This window comes from Pipra filicauda, unplaced genomic scaffold (genome assembly GCF_003945595.2).
Source record: "Pipra filicauda isolate LSUMZ 115617 unplaced genomic scaffold, ASM394559v2 scaffold127_size2900866_pilon, whole genome shotgun sequence".
Taxonomy (NCBI): Eukaryota; Metazoa; Chordata; class Aves; order Passeriformes; family Pipridae; genus Pipra; species Pipra filicauda.
This window is the reverse complement of record NW_024103740.1, coordinates 771,753-793,807: the sequence shown is the minus strand read 5'-3', so window position 1 is coordinate 793,807 and position 22,055 is coordinate 771,753. Positions and strand designations below refer to the sequence as shown.

At 35.5% G+C, this 22,055-nt stretch overlaps 1 protein-coding gene across 2 annotated transcripts in view; it reads left to right on the top strand.

Moving 5' to 3' along the window:
• SNX29 (sorting nexin 29) overlaps positions 1–22,055 on the top strand; it is a 102,415-nt gene that overhangs the window by 59,582 nt on the left and 20,778 nt on the right. For both annotated transcript variants that reach the window (XM_039390104.1, XM_027743969.2), the window contains exon 20: positions 11,918–12,057. In XM_039390104.1, coding sequence (XP_039246038.1) covers positions 11,918–12,057 — 140 coding nt within the window. The remainder of the gene's footprint in view (positions 1–11,917; positions 12,058–22,055) is intronic.

The following is a 22,055-nucleotide window of genomic DNA, read 5'->3' as shown; positions in this document are numbered from 1 at the left end:
ATGTTTTAAATGTATTTTTGCCTTTCATTTGTTTACCTTCAGTTGGGACAATTTATCTTAAGAGTTCATGTTCATGATCTTTCAATGAGTTATGTGTACAGGATTAGAAACTAACTTTAATGCTTTAGGAAACATAAATTTAATATACAGAAAACCAATTAGTTGAAAATTAACCAAGAAGAGGAAGGAATACTGCTTTGGACAAGTAACTTTTTTTCAATTACAAAGAAGAGTACACAAAGAGTGTCTTTGCCTTTCAGGTTGGTAACCTCATTTTCAGTGTATTAGTTTAACATTTGAACTTAGTAAGGTAGAACCAACATAAAGCAATGAAGAAAATAATTTGATTTATAAATGTCGCTTTGAACCAAGTTAGAGCCACAGGAAAATATAATAATAATGCTTGCAAGATTCCAGGCATTAATTTTCATATATACTAATCCCCATGCTGTATATCTTCTACTAAAGATATTTTGGTGCTGGTAGGAAATAGTTGTCAAAATCCTTATAAGTAATCCTAGCAAGAATCAGTATTCTTACTTCAGTTCATTGATGCTCTGTTTGAGCAAAACCAAGAAATGTATTTGTTCTCTTTGCATTGTGTGTATAAGAGAAATGTCATATACTCATGATATATTTTGTACTTCTTTTTTAAACTGCAGATAATTTTATTTAAAACCGACCAATTTCAAGAGTATTTTTAACACTTGAACTGTTCAATTTTGTAATTTAAAAAATGCTCCCCATGTACCAACCTGGATTCTGACTTACTCAGTATTTTGTATGTAACTGTATATACCAAGATTTGTTATTTCAAACTATGATCTTTCTTGCATGAAATAGATTTTTGCCTTTTAGCAAGCCTTCAGGTACTTTGGATCTTTTGAACTCATCCTTCCATTGTCTCAACTTAAGTCTTTGTGACTCCTGCCTTCCTGTCAGGAGTGCCCAAAGGACAGGCTCATTTCCAAGTCTGGAGTGTGCCCAGTTGTGTGAAGCTCACAAAGAGAAGCTCTGTACAGACATAACACTTGGTTGCAAAGGGTTACCTGCATGTTCTTGCATAGAAATATTGCTTAATTTTTTTCATTTAAGACAAACCCTTACATTTAGATTCCGAACCTTTGTTGGTGCTGTGTTGGTATCTCACTTTCAGATTGTTGGTTAAGTAATAATACTTATTTACTGGACTTATTATTCTAATTTTTTTGAATATTACAGCATCCTTAAAATCTCCATTGCTACTTCTGCACTGGGCAGATTATAGTAACCAGTAATGATCTAATTAAGGATCTTCTTGCAAGAGTATTGTCCCAATAGAGGGCATATCAAAATAGAAATGGTTCTGTACTTCCACTGAAGAGGTGAATTCAGGGATTGTCTAAGTGAGTAGAAATTGAGTCAGGTACCTTTCCACTGAGTGCTGACTTGACTGCATGGTATCCTTTGCTTTCCTTTAAAACACTGGATACCCCATATGGAAAGAATACACAGCACTTTTCTGAGATCAGAAGAGTGACTTTGTTGTGACTCCTCAGCTGCATTGGAAGAACAATACAGAAACCTAAAATAAGTTTTCTGTCTGGGAGAAAATATTGAGAGCAACATAATTCATCATTTTTTGCCCATGCAACTCAAGTCTGTGAGCTGTATCTGTAGCCAAATGTTAGTTCAATAAAATAAATGTGTCCCTCTCACCTGTCAGTGACTAAGCTAAATTGTAGATTATTTTATGTACTTTTTTAAAAGTGCGTATTATATTGAAAGTTCAGACATTATGCTCATATATTTAGACTGGTATCTATTTGTGTATACATGTATACATGTGTGTGCATATGCAACATCAGACAGCATTTAGGATATATATGAAGTTGGCTTCTGGAATGTATCCTGTAATTCTGCAACTTCTATTCCCCAGCAGCTCTGTCTTTCTCCCATTTATGTCAGTGGAAATGCTGCCTTTGCAGGATGGATTCCATGGCATTTTGTTCCCAACAGCATAGCTGTGTTTTGTCAGTGTTTATTCTGTTGACCTCTGGCTGAAGAGAGTGAAGAGTTTAAGACAGTGTGCAGGATAACTATTTTAGAATTAAAAGGTATAGAAGGTAAAGATTTTATTACAAATACAACGTAGCTTGCTGTTGTGCTTATAATGTTTATTGTTTTTTAGAAGTTTGTCATGTAAAGAATTATCAGGCTCTGTGTGTGTGTGTGTGTCTATGTGAAGTAATTTGAAGCCATTCAAATTAGAGCTGGAGTGGTAATATCTCTGCTCTTGAGGGTCTCACTGGTGTCATTGATGTGCAACCCCTGTCATGTATTTCCTCTCTGTAAAAAATTGAGGTGCCATTTTCAGCCAGCAGGACCTGTCTATTCAGAGATGAGAACCCTCCTAAATCTGCTTTTTAGACCAGATGATGAGGGAACTAAAGTCCTTTTGGAAAAGGATCAAAGGAGAAAAATCATGAGAGGATCAAGGTTTTTTAGGGAACACACCCCCCACTCTCATGTAAAATATGTTTTAAAATAGGAATTATAACAATTCCTGTTTAACTAGTACATAGACAACAGAAGAAATATGGAATGGTGAAAGAGGGTAATGGTGAAAGAATCTTAGGAAAGGAAGTAACTTCGTTTTAGATTTGGGTTTGTTTGTGTCCTGGTTCAGCAAAGCACTTCAGGATATCCTAAAATTTAAGTAGGTGCTTGACTTGCATTGAAATTGGAAGTACAGATATATTTGCTTTTGTACTTTATGGGCTTTAGTAGCTCATAGAAACTATCTTTCATCAGATTAGTTTGTCAGAGTCATACTGGCACGGGGCACCGAGAAGAAAGTAAAACTTGCAGTTAATGCACTTGGGACAGTGGGTTAAATAATGTTTCTTAGTGCTAAGCTTTGATATCCCATGTCTTCAAGTAGAAATGGTAGAAAATTATGACTCTGATGTTTCAGCATTAGAATATTAATAAAGGAGAAAAGCTTTGGAAATGTAAATCCTTCAGTTATGTATTAAAAATTTGAATTTAAAGATTGCATTCATTAATGCTTTCTTAATTTTTGGATGATGTAATATAGAAGCTTAAATTCTGTATTATTTTTGATTTTCAAAGTGAGTAGATTTTCATTTTCAACCCTCTTAGTGGACTTAACTAGTGTATTGAGTTATTTTCATACACTCTTTGGCCTTGTGGGCTTTAGGAAAACCTGTAGCTAATATAAATTTGACAGATATATTTGTGCTATAATGTGGGTAAAAAGAAAAGAAAGGGTTCCATTTATATTGTGTTCAGATCAGGAAAGGAACTCAGATGAATCTTATCTATATAGCTCTATGTGTTAATTCTATAACACTGTTTTTATGGCACTCTAAAGCCTCAAAAGAAACTTTTTCCTCTAAATTCACCATGTTACTTCGTAGCTGGAAAGTTCAATTCTCAAAGAAGCATGAACTTTAAATAGCTGTTGGGATTAAACAAATACCATCTAGTTTTCAAGTATGTAACTTAATTGAACTACCATACAAATAGAAGTAAAAATAATTTCACACTTTGCATAACCATTAAGTTCTGTAGTCACAGCACATCTCTTACTGACACCGTCACCTGCACACTAAGGGGGAATACAGAATATTTCAGATTGTGAATCCAGGTCCTGTGGGTTTTCTACTGCATGAGAGTGCAGTTGATATTTTATGTATACAGCACTAAGAAAAGAGCATTCAGTTCTTCTTCATTTCCATTTTTTTGTCATATCACTATCTAAGAGAAGAGAAATAAGTCAGCAGGAAATGGTTGGCTTTTATATGACAAATACTTTATAGCAAACGCTTCTCATTGTGTGGTGTGAAATGTCTGGGTTACCTGAAGCTCAGCACGAAGGTTAAATCCAGCACAGTGCAGAGCAGCATATTTCATTTTCAGTGGTTTAATTTAAAAGGTAAACAGTTCACCAACTCTTACTTCTCCATCTCTTTCAGAATGTCTCACTGAATTAATCTGTTCCTTTGGTGCTCAGTTGCACCGTTTCAAGGAAATAGTGAATTAAGTCTTTTTCATTTCAGTTTACAAAAATTTGCTGCTAATTGCTGCTGAAGTTTAGGAAGAAGGAATACAGACTGTTTAGGGTCTACAAAACAAAACTTTGCCTGTTGAGGTTTTTTTTATTCTTACTGTCTTGTAATGCTATAATTAAGAGAAGCAATTTATCCTAAGAAATTATTGAATCTAGAGCCCATAGAAACAGTTCAGATGGTGTTGCTTTACATCATGACATTATGGGGAAAAAAAAGAAAGTCATTTACATGCTGCTTGGACAACTGCTAGATAAAAATATGGCAGTTTTATAACAACTCATGCGTCATTTAGATATTCTAGTAGCCTCCTGGTATAAAATGAAAATATAAAAATAATTTTCTAAATTTATTTCTTATTGTGATGGTGATGCTAAATTACCAAGTTACTTGGATTAATAAACTTCCTTTCAGAGAGACCTTAGCAGGGACACCTGATTACAAAAATAAAAGTAAAACCTTTCTTTTTCTGGATTTGAAATTTGACCCACATTTTTCTCTTTCTGTACCTGTCAATATGCTTGATTTTACACCTCTCCTCCCTCCTGAAATGTATTGTTTTATAAATATTGGCAAATTTTCATCTTACTTACTCTACAGCTTTTTGGGCAATTGCTAGTACTAAAGATATTCAGTGTTAATATTTTAAAAAGAAAACTATTGAATACTTCAGACTGTGTGAAATGCTGGAGGCACTTCCTGCATGAAAAATCTGGGTTTTTTCATTGTACCAAGTAAAATATCTTTGCATGAAGGCACAATAAATAATGGGCACTTAATATCAATATTCCCCATTCATTCAATTTTTACTTTAGAAAACAGATTTGTCCTACTGGAGTGCATATAAATAAAATTTCTATTAAAGAAGAATCTAGTTTTTACATGAGAATAAAGTTTTTATTTTAGTATTAGATTTTTTTAAGGGGAAGCATCACTGTAAGCCTACTATATAAGATAAGCTTGTACACTGTAAGCACGGTATGTACCATGTTTCTAAAGGGTTTTGAGGGGTTTTTTTGTTGTTTTAAAGTCAGAGTCTGTCTTTATTGGTCTTCAGGGCATTTTCAAATCTGATTAAAGAAGGAAATTAAGAAAGAAAACTGCAGTGTTGTGGGGAAGCACTGAACTGAGACACATTTTAACTAATATTGTTGGTAGTTATTACTGTAATATAGGCTATTGAGAAAATGGATCTCAATTTCCTGAACTGTTGTAGTTTGCAGAATCTCCTGAATAAAGTTATAGAGTAGGCTGATAATGCTTCATCTGAGGAGAAAACAGGACCAGGATTTCCCTGTTCAACAGCTGAACAAAGGATAAGCCCTGGGGGTCTTGCAATGGGCTGCACTTTGTTATTGATGCTTTTTAAAGAACAGTTGATTCCTGACCAGTTGACAAATCAAGGCATGGTTGGCATATATGTCTTTAAATAACAAAATATTTAGATGACCCTGGATTCTGTTAGCATAACGTTACCAACTGAGCTCTTTTTCTGACAGTGGCATTAAGCACAACACTAACAAGGGATCAGTTTTAGGTTTATTCTCAAGCAGTGTTTTTTTCTGTTGTTATGTTCATTCATTTTTAACACATTTTCTTGAAGAGGATTTTGAGGAAGTTTAGTCTTTTGGAGGGATGATAAATTGCTAGCTTGAAAATGCCAGGTATCTTAAGAAACCTGCTTGGTTCCAGGACTCTGTAAATGCCCAAGCCAATTTAGAGAGGTACAGGACATGGTTTGATTGAGATCTGTTCCAGGGGGAGAAGAATTTATCAGACTGGGATTGTCTGTTATGTGAGCAGCTCTACATGTGCTACAGGAGATGCCTCAAGTCTCAAAAGATTAGAAATGCTGATTAAAATATTGCGGTTTTCCACATAAATTTGTGTGAGACTGAGGGCATGGCAGGACTGTAGCTCACCCTTAAATGGCTGCCACTGGATGGGTTTGCAACAATGCCTTTTTCAAACTACTGTATCTAAAAGCATTATTTGCTTTTCTGGTATCTTTGAAATGAACCCAGAGTTGGAGATAGAAATGCATCAGCTATTTTAGTAGAGAAACACAGACTAATAATTACAATTATGTAGTGAATCTCTGTTTAAAGAAAAATAGATTTCTTTTCAAAACTGACAGTTTCTTGATTTCTTCTTTGTACCTCATCCTCTTAAATTCCCTCTGTTCCACTGAACAGTAAAGGAACAAAAAAAATCACACACTGGGAAGGGGAAAATGGAAATTTCATGTATTGTATACCCCTGTTATGTTGTGTAATGCCAGCCTGATTCTGCCATACAGAACCTGGCAATTCCAGTATGATGGAAATTTTAAGCTCATGTAGTTTTAATAATTTGGAGATAATTTTCATTTAATATGGTAGTATCTGGTATATTTAGTATTGCAAACCGCACCTTCCTAAAAGTTCCATGGTGCAGTAGTTACTGAAGGACAGGTGTATTCAGGTCCTATTTTACTGTGACATTTGTAAAGGTATCAATTAGCCTGTAAAAAGTAATACTTGCTATATAACTATTTTTTAGTCACAAACCAGTGAGAATGATTCAGCAATTGAATATTTAATTAGCTCCCATTTCTGATTTCATTTTGAGGTTAGTGATTTTGTACCTCATAAATAGATAAAACCTGATGCAATAATTTTGCTAAGACTGGTTGACCAAGATGGTGAAAAGTATTAGGCTCCACTAGAATAACCTGAATTTTTTTCTGCATTTGCAGGTTCAACCTTGACTAGCACTATTGTCAGTTTTGTTTAGGGTGGGATGCATTGTGTGGTAGTAGAGACTGATTAATTAAAGTCCTAAAGCCATATGTCCTTTTATTTTAATTGAGTTGTACTGAGCCCTTTAGCTGTTTTGTTGTTTGGTTTTGTTTCAGAGGTGAGTTAAATGAGAAGTTATGGTTAGACCATCAGAAGCAGTGTGTTTTATGTTGATTGCAACAGCACCAAACCCAGAATCTAAAAGTGTTTTATCTGTCCCTAACTCATGGCAGGTAACCATGGCAATCATAGCGCTTCCAACAGCTCCTGGAAAATGTTTGAAACATCTTAAGTGAGCTGTCCCATTAATAATGAAGAATATCAGTGTTTTGCCATCTGTTACATACTAACAGTGTATATAAAAGACCAGCAGTTGTGTGAAACAATTTAAACTGCAAGTTGGGATGAACTTGTCTTGCAATGAAGAACTGCAAAACAGTGTAACATAAAATATGGTACCTCTAGACTCTGCTTCTTAGTTTTATAGCTTGACATTGCCTTCCAGTATCTGAGAGTCTACAAGATTTCCATTATCTATGTTACAATTTTTAGAGATTTGTAATTTGATGTTAGCATTTTGCTGTGGGCAGGAGAAACTTGGCATATTGTCAGTCAAACAGAGTTTCATAAAATATTTGGGACAGCATGAATTTCAGATTACAAGTATTTTCCCAGATGTGTTCTGTAACTGCTTCTGTAATCTGGAGCAGTTTAGCTTGTTAACTGAAATTTTGTGGACTCTCAATCAAAAGTGTGTGCTCTTCAACTGTGGGCTAGAAATAACTTTCACAGTAGTGAGTACAGAAACAGTGGTAGCTTTATTTTTCAGAAAATATGCCTAAAAATTGAAGGTGAATACTGGTATGTTAAGTTTATAAATTGGTGGTAAATGTGGCCAACACGCCCTAGAGATGTGTATCAGAATCTGGGTATATTTTCCTGTAACAGAGTCCCTCTCTATATGGTCCCTTTTCTTCTAACAGGGAAAGAGATTCTTAGTCAAATAGGGAGGTCAAATATAACTTGCAAATAAAAAGAAGCATTTATGAGGCAGGGAAAAGATCTTCACTTTGTTTCAGAACCCAACCGGTAAATGACTGGCTGGATGATTCCAGACAAGTTCTTGTTAGAGACAAGGCTTGCTGTTTATTCACCTTACCCACTCCATTTCTTCTATACATATTTAGTTTCAGGATTTGCAATAATACCCATTTGTATTTTTGAGAGCAGGCCTTCTTTTTAACCATGTAAACAGGATCTCTCTTCAGTGAAATCTTAAAAGTTTGTGTTTATCTAAGTGTTACTTTATCTTTCTGTATATATGTTTGCTTTTCCAAGAATGAAACCATATAGTCTAACCTTTAATAATGTGAAAAGGTAAGGTTATATGTATTTGTAATTTAACAAAATTACTTTGTCCTCAAAGTACATTCAAATCAAGTGTACATAAATGTGTATTTTAAATGTGTAAATTAAATCTTAGGGAAAGAGCTTTGCTGTTTCCTATGTGAGTAGATATGCAAGTGTAGACTTGCATTGACAGGTACAACCTCATACAGTCACCAAAGACATGGACTGAAAATATGGAGCAGGTTTCACTGATACAAATACAAACCAAAATATTTCACTTTACTTTTTGCTTGTAAATAAAAATAGGAGTTTGTTTACGAGTCGGAATATAAAATACTAACTAGATTTCTGCTGTAGATAATTGGACCCAATGAAAAGAGGGTAACAGTTACCTTTTTATTATTTGAGACTGAAAAAATTGGCCAGGCTTTGAGCCAATTGTGTTTTTCTGTTACCAGTTGTTCTGTTTACTATATTGTGACAAAAACTCTTTATTACTGCAACAGCTTGGCAGTAACAACTGCCTGGTAAAATCATTTCTCTGAGTACTCAACCTGCTGTTGCAAAATGCACACTTAATGATAAAGTGTAGACCCACAGCTGAATCATTTTGACCTTGGTTTACATTACTTCTGGTGAGGACAATGGGCCTTAGTACATAGTACAGAATTTCATGGAATATTGCTTGGTGTTTGCTTTAGAGATCAAATTTATGTCAGGCTAACAGAACATTTTTAACTGTTTTCAGGCTGAGTTTAATTTCTGAGATGTTCTGCCTTTCGCTCGAATAAACGACAGAAAAATAGCTATATTATAAGCACTAATTTAATCAGCTGTAAACAGCAAAAAATGCATTTCCTAAGCATGTTTGGGCAGACTTAATTAGAAAACTCCTTTGTGCCATTATTATCTATAGTCAAGGAGATCCTTTACAATAACATAAGGGATAGAAAGTACCTACTTTCAGCATTTTGTTCCCATGTCTATAGCAAAGAGATCCTGCCTGTGAAAGATGTTTTTATTCAAATACATGGCAGTACAGAAGTCATACTAAGGGAATGCAGCTTCTCTTAAGACCAGGTTTTAACAGAGTTGAAATTACTTCACTGAGAATACTGTCATTGAGGATTTGTGACCAAACAAACTTAAGAACTGAAAAAGAGCTGATGAATGTAGTACTTAAAAAAATGGAGATGTTCTTGTGGGCATGAAAATGTCATTGACAGAAGAGATGGAAGTAGAATAAGGGAAGTGCAGTGGAGGTGAGACCATTCTTTGGAATGGCTCAAAGCTGAGGGTCTGCACTGGGAACTGGCTTGTAGAGCAAAGCAGTGCTTCTTCCTCTGTTATACAGTCTAGGACTGCATAATATAATATTATTATTTGTATATAGGACATTATAATGTATATGGGACCTGGGGAGAGGATTACTCCATAACTGAAATGGGCTCATGTGCCAAACATCACCACTGCTCAAGTGGTTAAAGCTTTCAAAACCAAAGCTGTTCCACAGACTTCTTCTTCCTGGACATCTCCTTTCTTGTCCTCTGCCTCACACAGCTGGTGGTAGCAAATTAGTGTCCCTACCAAGGGGAGGGTGTGATAATGTAAATCCTTTGAGAGAAAAGATGGGAATACAAGACCATTCCTTGAGCCTACTTGAAGAATCCAGTAGGAACAAAAATCTCAGTGAAAAGAAGAAAAGTAGTAACACAGATGTTAATTAGTACTGAACAGCACTTTTATTTATTATTACCATTCCATTTTATGATAATATTATGTGTCACCATGTATTAGAATTTTTGCTTTAACGTTCCCAACAGCTTGTCTGGACTTCTGTTGCACACATTTGTCCAGACTCCCTCCGTGCAGGGGCACAGAACAAGCTGGTGCTCAGTTCTGTTCGGGCAGTCACTGTCCTCGCTGGGGGAGGACGGACTGAGGGACTCTGCAGAGTTGCTTTGCACGAACTTTCAACAGCACAGCTTTGGTTTTTTAGTAAAGCAGGAGTTTCCGAGCGTTTTCAGACTTCATTTCTTCATTTCATCAGTAAATCAATTAGCACTAGAATCAAATCACTTGCCACACGGTTTGTGTGTGGCGTGTGTAGGTTGCTGAAAAACAATGTGACTGATAAAAAAGAATTAGCAAGGCACATAGTACATAGGGGGGTTTTATTTTCACTCAGATCCTGATTACTTAACGTGAAACTGGAATGTTGAAACAGGACTGGACATCTGTGTAAGTTCATGTAGGTAGAAAACAAAGTAAAATTGGAATATTTTTGAATTTTGTGAACTTAACATAAGCACTACCTAAGATTTTGAAGCCTGTGAGTATGTATGTCTTCAGCAGTTTCTTATATCTTATTCTATTATGTCCCTACTATTATGTCTAATTTCTTATTCTTAAAAATATTCCTGTTCCTGGTAACTTCTAATGAGAGACAAGAGCAGAACAAAATGTCAGTGAATGTTCTAGGAACTCTACATCAGTCCTCCTGAATTCCAAGGAGCATCCCTGCTTTGATGATGTCAGTCTGCTCTATCTAAGGAAACAATAATCTCCAGATTTGCATCCCATGCATGGCAGCATGGTCTGAGCCTTCTCCATACAATGAATTTATTCAGTGTTGTCGAATGTATTTATGGTGTTTTGTTGATGGGTTGTCTTTTTTTATTTATTTTTTTTTCAAGAAACAAGAATTTGTTTCAATGTCTTCTCTTATTGAGATAAATCATACAGGTTGGATAGGCACATCTTCTAGATAATAGTCACCTTTGGGAGCTGTAGTTGTCTAATAATAGGTTTGACTTCGTGCCTAAAGAACATACTGTGACATTTAAACCAGGTGATCAGAGCCTGCATTCCTGAGATAGAGCATAAACCATCCAGCACCTGATGTCACTGTAAACCTGTTACAGTTTTATAAATTAATGGGAAATGTGTCACCTTTATATCCCAGCTCACTGTTGGGATCCCTCACAGGGAAAAAGTTTAAACTAGATTTGAGTTACAGGGTGCATGACATTTTGATTTTTAGACTTTTAAGTCCTTCAGCAGAATGTGGAGTTCATAGAATTATTCTATTTATTTGGGCCAATGTAGTATAAAATCCTGGCATCTAAAATGCTATAGAAACTTTAGTAAAACATTTTAATGAGAGTTATGATTGTAATATTTAAAAAAGCAATCATATAAACTCCATCACAAAATATTAATTTATTAACAATAATAAAAGTGCTGGAGAATTATTCATCCATTCTAGAGTTTGTGCACCCAACAACTGAAAAGTATGAGTTGTGAGGAAGTTGTGGGAGTAAGTCAACATTTCCTCCTGCAGAGACTGGTAATTCTGGATCTCAAAAAATGGCATCAATTGTTGTGCCACTGCCCCTGTGCTGCTGCTCTGCACTGCCCGTTGAGATTGCAGTGGTTTATGGTCCACAGGAGACAGATTCTGCCAAGGAGAGGATTCAGCATCCTGGCAGTGGACGTTTTTGTGAAACAGGTTTTTATTAGGATTCTTGATTTTCCTTTATTTCTGAGGACAGAGTCGAGGGTTTTTTGCATCTTGCCAACATACTTATATAGACATAATAAAGAGACATCATCAAAAGATGAATTTTGTGCTTATTGGGACTGTTTAGTTACATTATAGAATTGAAAAAGATGTTCTTTGTGCCATTTATGTTTTTTCCTCTCTATTTTTAGGATGCAAAGTTTGTAGAAGAGCGACGCAAGCAGCTACAAAATTACCTAAGGAACGTAATGAACAAAATTATTCAAACTGTGCCAGAATTCACAGCCAATCCCAAAAAAGAGACACTTATTCAGCTGATGCCCTTTTTTGTGTAAGTATCTGTCAAGTAATCAAGAAAATATTAAGCTTTTTTCATCACAAATAATTTAAAATATAATGCCAACATCTCCAAACTCTTTAAAACTGTGGGGTTTTTTAAATAGAAGTCTTCTGTTCTAATTGTAAGTGCTTTTTTTATATTTAAAGGAATATATGGCATGCGGAGTATTTTTTTGTTTATTTAAATGTTGACTTTGAATTAAAATCCCAGTGTAAAGCTTTCAGAAATATCTAAGTGACTTCAAAACCTGCATCCGCCTGCACTCTTCAAACACTAGGTGTCTTCATTTTCTTTTATTTGGTCTTTTTTTAGTGTTGTTTTGCTGCTGTTTGTGTGGGCTTTGTATTGTTTTTAAATTTATTTTGGGGGCTGAGGGTAGAGTACTATTAAGGTACTTACTGACCAAATTAAAAATTCAAGTTGTTGAGCTCCTTCTAGCTGAATTTTGCAATCTGCTGACTCATGTTCTGATTTCATTAATGTTAAAGTTGACTATGTCCAGATACAGTTTAACACAGTCATTTGTTAAGAATCTCAAAAGAAACCCTTCGATACACAATCACACAAGGGATATAATCTGGTAAAATCTTCCCTTTTTGCTTTAAATATCGTTCTTTATGTATTTGTAAATGATATTTAGAACTATTTAAGAAATAATATTAATGAAAATTTGTTTTTGTAAGTGGTGTTAAATTTCATAATATTTTGGTTTAATAGTATTTTACTATACACATCAGCTCTTTGTAAACACATACATAAGAACAGGAGGGATCTTTGGCAACAAGCATGACAATTTTTTGCATTTGGCAGTTTCATAATTCTCAACACATTGCACGAAGCAATGCACTAGAGTGGATTCAAGATTAATCTGTGATATGGCAAAGAGGTTCTGTTTGTACCTGTGAATTATTTCCTTAGAATTTTTTCTCATATAGTAGATGTTTCAGCATTCTCTCTGGGAATACTAGTGGGATTCTGGAAAAATTAAGCTGTTGAGCAAAATAACTATATACCTCATCTACAGCAGCAGACAAAATGGCTTTTTAATGCATTTTTCTAGTGAGAGATCAGACTCTTCTTCTGCAGCTAGAGCAGCAATATTAAATTAATACAAAGAACTTTTCTGAGATGTGCTCCTTCTATCATTGTCTGAAAGTATCATCATTTCTAGGCTATTATTTGAACTTTGTCCTTTATTTTCTGCCATGACCTGGCACTGTTGGTGATTTAGAAAAGACATCCAAAAGAAAATGCATTTCAGTTCCACTTCATATTGCCAACTTCTCCAGTATTGTCCTTCCTTAATGGATTTTGAGCTTCATCAACAGGAGATCTGGAACATGTTGGACTCTGAAGTGTATATTACATTAACCAGTTGTAACCTTTGTACCATACCTACGATTCTTCTGTTAGTTTTAATAGTATTTTGTTTAATAGTACTTTACTATGAAACACTGTAAATACATATAATAATACTGGTATATTTAATTTGTCCTTTGCAGCACAAATGTATGTACAGTTGATTGAATCTTTATCAATGAAAGAGTAGTTACAAAACACTGAGATATTAGTCATAGGACTGTGCTGTAGGGAATAGTGATACCTCAGTCTGGGGGGAAAATTACAGTCTTAATATGCATAAAAAGTCTCTAGGGCATTAGATCTGTCTATTAGGAAGCAATGAAATATAAAATATAAAAATAATTATCTGGTCTTGAAGAGTTTCTTCTGACTGCAAAATTAAATGACCACAATTCAGTGTGAAAATGAAAAATCCCATAAAGGTTATGTCTGATTAGGCTTCCTATAGATAGAAATTACAGGGTCAGTTTTAATTAATCACTTTTAAGATCTGGTTTTGGTCTTAGAATATGATTATGATGAACAGAACATAAGATGAATGTCTCTAAGACTGAATCCACTGATAATTTAATGCTAGAATGAATATTGCTGAACATTTTTGTTGTGAGGTTGTTCCTTTGGGGATTTCTCCCTTCCAAGTGCAGTGATTCTGTACAATCAGGCACAGATCTGATGAGGCAAAACATTTTAATTGATCTGTCTGAAATAGCCTGCCACTGTTATAAAGGATGAAATTGCTTTTATTTTGAAACTCAGTTAACAGTTTGCAGTACAATAACATGAATCAGTTTGCTGGCATTTCTTTTCATTATTGTATCAAATGCTGCTGGTTAATCATGGAAATGTAATTTGGTTTGAATCTTAATGCTGTGAACTGTCATTAATGTGCTCTTTCTTTCCTCAGTCTTTATTGCTTATAATCTCAGTTTGTATATTTTTCAGTTTTAATACTTTATTAGCTCAGTCACAGGATTGGTCAAAGATTTTCCTTTATAGTCCACTTTCATGTCTTAATGTAAAAAATAGATTTTGGTCTGCTAATTTGTGTGTTTACATGCTGAATGACTAATTCTTTGTAATAATAAAACCGACATCACAGGATAAATTTTCCAGTCCATGTGGAGCAAAACCTAAATCAAGATTTGGCACTGCTGAATTAGATTGCTACATCTGCTAACTGGTAAAGGCCTGTCTGTTAATACTTACTTAAATTAACATTTATTTGCACTCGTGATTGGTACATTATGGATAAACAAAACTTATTATAACAAGTGCACTTGTGTTTTAATCACATTTTTATCAATATGAAAAATATCACACACCTTAGCTCTTTGTAAATACATACATAAGAACAAGAGGGATCTTTGGCAACGAGCATCACAATTCTTTGGACCATATAATTGAGTCTTCAACATAAATCACCACCATAGACCATATGATTTCAAGTAGGTAAAAAGCTAAAAGCTGTAAACACATGGGAAAAGAATCTCTCAAATGTTGTGAGGGTCCATTTTTCTATCTCTGGTTTCTGTATCAATTGCCCTCATTTTTTAAAAGATAAAGATTTCGGCCTGGTGTGGGGATTGGCTTAGTGATCTCCAGAGGTGCCTTCCAACCTCAGAGAGTCTGCAAATCTATAATTCTCCAAAATCTTGACCTGCAATCTTAACCTGAGTTGTGTGTTACATAAACCCTGCACAAAGAAGTGTTGGCCAAATATACAGCTGGTGACAGAATGTTCTGTGTTAACAAAAAAAGTCTAAACAGTGGGAAACTACTAAAGTACATACTGCAATTTGTGGTTCTGCAGTGCTGATCAAATAAGAATAGTGCCACTTTGCTGGTTCTTTTGCATTGGCCATGCAAATGTTTGGATTAAAATATATGCAAGAATGGTATAAACACAGTTTTGTGAATATTTTCACAGATGACTGTGCTGAGTACTTCTTTATCTCATATTCTAGGCCACAGCTAAAAGTTACAACAACTTCTAAATAACAATTACATGTTCTACTGAGCTGCAGAACTGGACATTTATTCTCTTGTGGTAGCTGCTCAAAAATAGGCTTTAAGAAAAGCAGAGAATCTGCTCAGTAAATCATCAACAGGTTCTGCTGTCTGCGGGATGTATTTGAACACCAAAGGAGTCATCAGTTCTCCAGGATGATTAGAGGACTGTAATTTTCTAAAAAATATGTTGTCTTCATTTCCCTGGGTGACATTACTGGCAGCATATTTGTTAGCAGAAGTTGTGTTCTTACGTGTTTTGTGTCAGTTGTCTTTGAGTCACGAAGTTAAATTGAAGTGAAAAAAAAAATAAATCAAAATTTCTACCTCTTTCTCATTTTCTAAAATACTTCTCCCCTCCTGGAAGGTAAAGTCATGAGAAATGTGATAGAGAGACAGAGGTGGCACCTGAAAGGCAAACTCCAGTGCCAACCAATAAGTCATTAAAAAAAAAAGTTGTCCTGGGAATACTCCTCTTAGATTTATTTAGCACTGAGCAATGTGTAAAGCCAAGTATCTGCTTTTGGTTTTGCAGACAACAAAGTGAAACTATTTTGGAAGAATAGATCATTGTTCTTAATGGGTTCAAGAACTTGTTGTGGATTGGATTTGGGTTTTTTTCTTATCATCTCTATTTCAGTGGCACTCATCTGTGTGTCATTGAGAACATTTAAATGTGTATATTAAAGATATGAGAGGTAAAAAGAACATTAAATTCTGTACGATACCATTGCTAGTATTATAATCAAGTATAAAGGAAATAAATCTTTTAGGAAAATTACTGTGAGGTGCCTGTGGATGTTGTATCTCTGAATCATTTTAAAGACATTGGCAATGGACCCTTTCAAAGTTAGTTTTGGGATGTTTTAGAGGGATGAAACTATTTACTCAGACCTAAAGCTAACTACAGACTAGTGCATCAGTTCTCTTCCATCCAATAGCTTCATTTCTCCATGAGGGACAGGTCATGTACAGCAGATGTGGCACTGTTTTAGTGTAAAGAATGAACTAAAACCTCCTCACAGAAACATCTGTAGAGTATTATTTTAAATAAGATCTTTGAATACACAGACATGAATATATTTACATATGAAGCCAGAGGTGCCAGGTGTTCTGCTGGTTTTGCACCTTCGGGTAAACAATGAGATGAAAAGCAAACAAGCAATCCCTGAAATACTGTAAATCAATACTGCTGCAAAGGAAGGAAGTTTTAAATAGAATTCTGAATATCTTAATGTCTCAAAACTGAGTTGGTGATGGCACTTCTTCCAGCGCTCAGGGTACATATCTGTGCCTTCTACTGGGGTCAGTGGCAGCATTCAGCTGATGAGTCCCAAAGTGCTGTGGCCAGTGGCCAGATTTGTGCTGGATTGCATCCTCTGAAGTGGCAGCTTGTGTTATCAACTTGGCACTGAATGACTTCAGTACCTCATAAAATTTACATCAACAAACTGGAAATAGCATTTGCTTATGTGTGGGACTTTTAATTAGTAACGCACCTCCTAATGCCTGAAACGTGCTAATGAAACCAATTTATTGCTATGTTAATTGATTGATCTACTTATAAAACTATGTAGAGACATTACACAATATTTATCTTTCAATAGAACTGTGTTGCCAAGCACTGATGATTGTTGAAGCAAAAATATCTTAGATACCTCAAATTCAATGAGCATGTTTAGATAAAGCAGGAAGTTTTATTGCAAAAAGGTGATATTCTCCTGTGGAGTTTTTGTTGATGATGAAATTAAAATATTTGCATTTGAGCGGATTGTTGTTAACAAACAGAGAGTTGTCTCACTGTTATTCTTGGTTTCTGCATTCCTCACTTTGTAACTGACAGTTTGGGTTTTAGTCTTTCATAACCTATGATGCTTGACATCAGACTTAAAAAAAGCATCCTGCCTGTTTTGATCTGAGTGAAATGTGAAGAAGTAGGGCAAAAATTGTTTGGTCAAAGCATATGAAAATTCATACTTTCATCTCTTTTCCTTCTGCAAGAATTGCATGTTGCACTGTCTTTTATTTTGTGTTTTGGCACGTATTGGCACTGAAAATGTGTATTAATGGCATTCTACAAACATCTTAAATTTTCCTTTCCCCTGCTCTGGGTAGTTGAGAGGGTTTATGAATGTTAGAGGAAAAAAGAGGAAGGAAAAAATATATCAGGAAGAGTAGAAACAGTGATAAAGAGGGCAAGAGAGAAGCATGAAATGCTTAGTGTTAAAAGGAAGATGGTATATATATGGGAAGGAACTATGGATAAATACTGGTACTTCAGGCTAACTAGAAGCATGTGGCTTTATAAAGCTAGTTTTATCCAAACAAGGGAAGATGGTGTTATGAGTGTAGTTTTTCATTTTACAAGTGATCTGCCTGGGGTTTGACAGGCTATTTGTGAAATAATTCAAGCTTTGTACAGGACATTAAAAACTGACACACTTTCCCAGGGATTATTCAAGTCTGTCAGGGAGCAGTTGTTCAGCTCTGCTGCTCCTTTCCATGTGGTAAAGAACTGTCCTGCATCCTCTGATTTCATTCAGACTGAAGGTTTGCAAAATTATTTCTTACTTTATTACCAGTAGTTTGTCTTTTTAAATGGTGAGAATAAATGCTAAAATCTATGAACTGAGCTAGGGAAGGAATTACCTGTGGAAGGTGATTGTGTCCATAATGCAAAATTCTAGCATAGTTTTATTCATCTGTGTGGGAAAGACGTTGCAGAAGAGTTAAGGAAGCTCTGTTTTGACTTGAGTACATAACTGAGCAAATCTTTGCTTATCTTTGAGGATTTTTCCAGCACACTTATGTTGAGTGTGTGTATGGAAAAGCACTGCCTTGAAATACTTTTGGAAGATGCTGGGAGGAACAATGTATCTGTACTGGCAGGAAATTTTGATTACCCTTCTCTCTGTTGATCCCAAGGGACAGTTTGCAGTACAGAGATGCCATTAAAAATACCGTAGAGGGAAAAGCTCCTTCATCTGGTTTGTGATCAGAGCAATGAAATATCCAAACTCTGTGTGGTTTTCTTAGTTATTCGTTTCTCTCATCTGCATTTCTATAGGTTGTATTTCTTTTTCTATCAGTTGTTTCTTTAAGAGAAATTTGCCAGCAGTGCCCAATGTAATTTAGTTTTATTCAGGTGAAAGAATCTGTTTATGTCTCTTGACTCCTGCCCACAACTTTTCTTTCTTTTGATCCCAGTTTGTTGCTCTCACTTGCATTTTCTCAGTGTTTCACTTTTAAGGCACTACTGAGTCAGAAGTGTTTCAGTATCCAGTAAAAGTACAATTGAAAACACTTTGTCCTGCAGATATGGGTAATATTGAAATTATTACAGAAACACATCCCTCTAAGCTCACCCTAATGAAACCCCTCAGTCTCGTGGTGTTCCAGGATTAAGACCCCTCAAAGAAAAGGTGGTTGTTGTTCATTTGGCTTGGTGTGGTGCTCAACAAACCTGGTGTCATACAGCAGCTCCATAATGCTGAAGGGGTTTATGTATTATATTTATTGCCTCATTATTGAGTCTTGCCATTAAAACAAAAATCAACTTCACTTTCTAATACTATGACTTACACTAATTACCATCTCAATAAAGACAGTGAGATTTGCTTTGCAAAGTTAATTGCTATGAATTGTTCAACAGGCCTCACAAGTAGGTATTTATGAGCGTATTTCCATAAAGTAGATTTTTGTCATGCTTCTTTATATTCAAAGTGACCTTTACAGTGCTTATGAGAAGCATAATTTAGTGTATACTGAGCTAGAGTTACTCTCTAGTCACCATTGGAAGCATTTGAGGACTGGTGATCTTTTACAGTTACTTCAGAATAAACTCATGTTTAGTGCTGCCTGAGAAAATAAGGATTGTGTCTAAAATTGTTGAAACAAATGAGGGAGAGGCCATGGTATGAGATTTCTTTTGCATGTGTAGAAATGTACAAGAAATGTTCTCCTTTGCATGGTTTGAAAAAATGGGGCAAAAATGTAAAGCAAGTAGATTGACAGGAACAGTCAAAAAGCACTTTCTGTGTTGCTGTTGGCAGCTCACTGGTGTACACTGGTTTCCCCTATAAAAACACAACCTGTAAAGCTCTGAAGCAGATGGGGGTTATGTTGAAAAAACCATGGTCAGTGTTACAGCAAACCAGTTCTGTACAGAAGGAGCTTTTAACTGTGCTCTGCTTTTTCTGATGTTTGACTCCCATCTGTCTTTTGCAAGGAATTGGCTGGATCCAGGATGCTTTGGAATGGTTTTTTTTTCATAGGGCCCCACGAACTCTATCATCACTTTCTATCATTTTCTCCCCCAGTTAACAACAGGCTTTGTAATGAAAGATCATTCTGAGAGAAGATTTGTCATTCTCAGTAGCATTTACTTCTTCTTTCAGTCTTGCTCTTTTCCTGCTTACCAACAAACTCAGCAAATCCTCACAGAGACAGGGTTTCTAAACTGTGCAGTTTATGTCCCCAACATGCTTAAATTTGCAGCAGTGCAAGAAGAGGTTAAGATTTTTCTCATAACAGAACACACAGCCAGTTAAAGTTTTGTGTCATTACAGCAGTGATCCTGTTTCCTTGGTTACAGGCAAGTCACATGCACTCCCTTGTTAAAAAGTGAACTCTTTATATATTCAGGCATTTCTGTACTGCAGCAGGTGTTTCTGAAATTGGTAGCAAAAAATGGGCTCTAGAGCCAGGAGAGAAAGTTTCAATTTTGAGGTTGGGCAAAATAGGGAGAATACATTTGTAATTATTTTCTTTACTTGGCAAACAACATAAAATTGGACCAGAAAAATATAATCTCTGCCATCTCTGTTTTTTTTTTTTTGTCTTACAGTTCTCAGCACTTATTTTAAATTCACATTTTCAGTTTTCTCTGCTGGGATTTTTACAGCAAACAATAGCCTTATAGCTAAGAATCATGCTCGTTAAGACCAGAAAATGTGAAATATAAATATCATCCATTCCCAAATATGTCTTGCACAGACATGAAGTCAGTTTGTAGAGCAAGACAGATATTTAAAACAAAAGGGGCAACCATTTATTATTTTAGTAGAAAGAGGTAACTGTAAGTTTTTTATATATTTAGCCATTGTGCTGAAGGAATACATACAAGAATGCATACATGAAAGAATGCATACAAGAATACTCTAAGCTGAAAGCTTCGAGTCTAAATGTGAATCAGTTCATTTTCTATTGCCCATCCACAAAGCCACCCCATTCCTGTCAGCACCTTCCTGCACATTGGCCTGTCTGGCAAGGATTTGCCAAGGTGGGTTTGGCTGGCTAAATCAGAAATGTTTCTAATTATAAACACACACACAAAAAAATCCTGTTTCTATTCTGTCCATACCTAACTCATAAACAGTGGATCCAATATTTTTTAAAGCTCCTTGTGCCAGTTTTGGATCTGGAACAAATTTTTGCATCCTGACTATGAAAAGAGGAATGCTAGAAATGTTAATATAGTTAAGTGTGCAGGACTTCAAAGTGCTGTCCTCATTCTTGATAGCATGAAAGCATTTTACTGTGGAATAAGGTATGAACAATCAGTTTATTATTTTTTACTTTCAGCATTGTTGACAGCCATCTTAAGACCTTTTCTTTGTAGTGTGGCATGATTTTCTGAAGTGAATAAAAGAATAAAGATGTTCTTGTCAGGCTATCCATATGATAGCTGTACCTGACATTGAAATACAGAATTACTGCACCTTTCTTGTAAGCATTGTGGTTTTCTACCAATATTCTGTCTTTATTCTCTTCTTACTGTCTATCAGCACTGGTTAATATATTTAATTAGTGACATAGAATTTAACCCAAGAATATGTAATTATCATAATGTGTTAGGGATTTTTTGAAATTTAATTTTAATTTAGTTTAAATTAATTTATCAGCAGTGCATAAAACCAGAGAAGTCCAGATTGCAACAGTAGGCAGTTGTTCACCAGAGCTGTTCTTTTAACTGGAGTGACTTGTTCAGTAAGAAGTTCTGAGTGAAGTTTTCAGCCCAGAGAAATGTGCTGAAAATGCTGGAATTTTTCACAAAATATATTTTGGAGGGTAGAACAATGGAATAAAAATGTACCAAATATTCAGTAGGGTTTCCTCACAGAGCTTGGGCAGTCCAGTGTCACGCTCTGATCGAGGGCTGGGTGGCTGAAAACCTCAACAGGGAATTGAGGTTTATATTGCAATAAAGAAAATGTGAAATGAGGGCAAACTGAAACATGAAGTAGGTGAATTGGTTTAAAGAGATAACTTGATTTGGAGATTGTCAATGCAGAGAAGAGAAGGGAGAGAGAATTGGTTTACATGGGGAGCTGTGGGAATGATGATCCCTGGGCAATAGATGTTTGACTCAGCTCTGTAGAATCAACTCAGCACAGCAGTTTGTTGAGAGAAGAATTAGGCATAAAGAGGAGCAAACAACAGCTGGGAAAGGATTGGCTGATAGTGTCGTGGCTGTTGATGGGAATTATTAAAGGAAGAAAAACTGGAGAAGGTAGGGAATGCAGGAATAAATGAGTAGAGTGAGAGCAAAGGAGTGCTGTGAAGTGTAACAATCAAGAGACTGAACGGAACAGTTTGGACTAAATGAAGAGAATGTATGT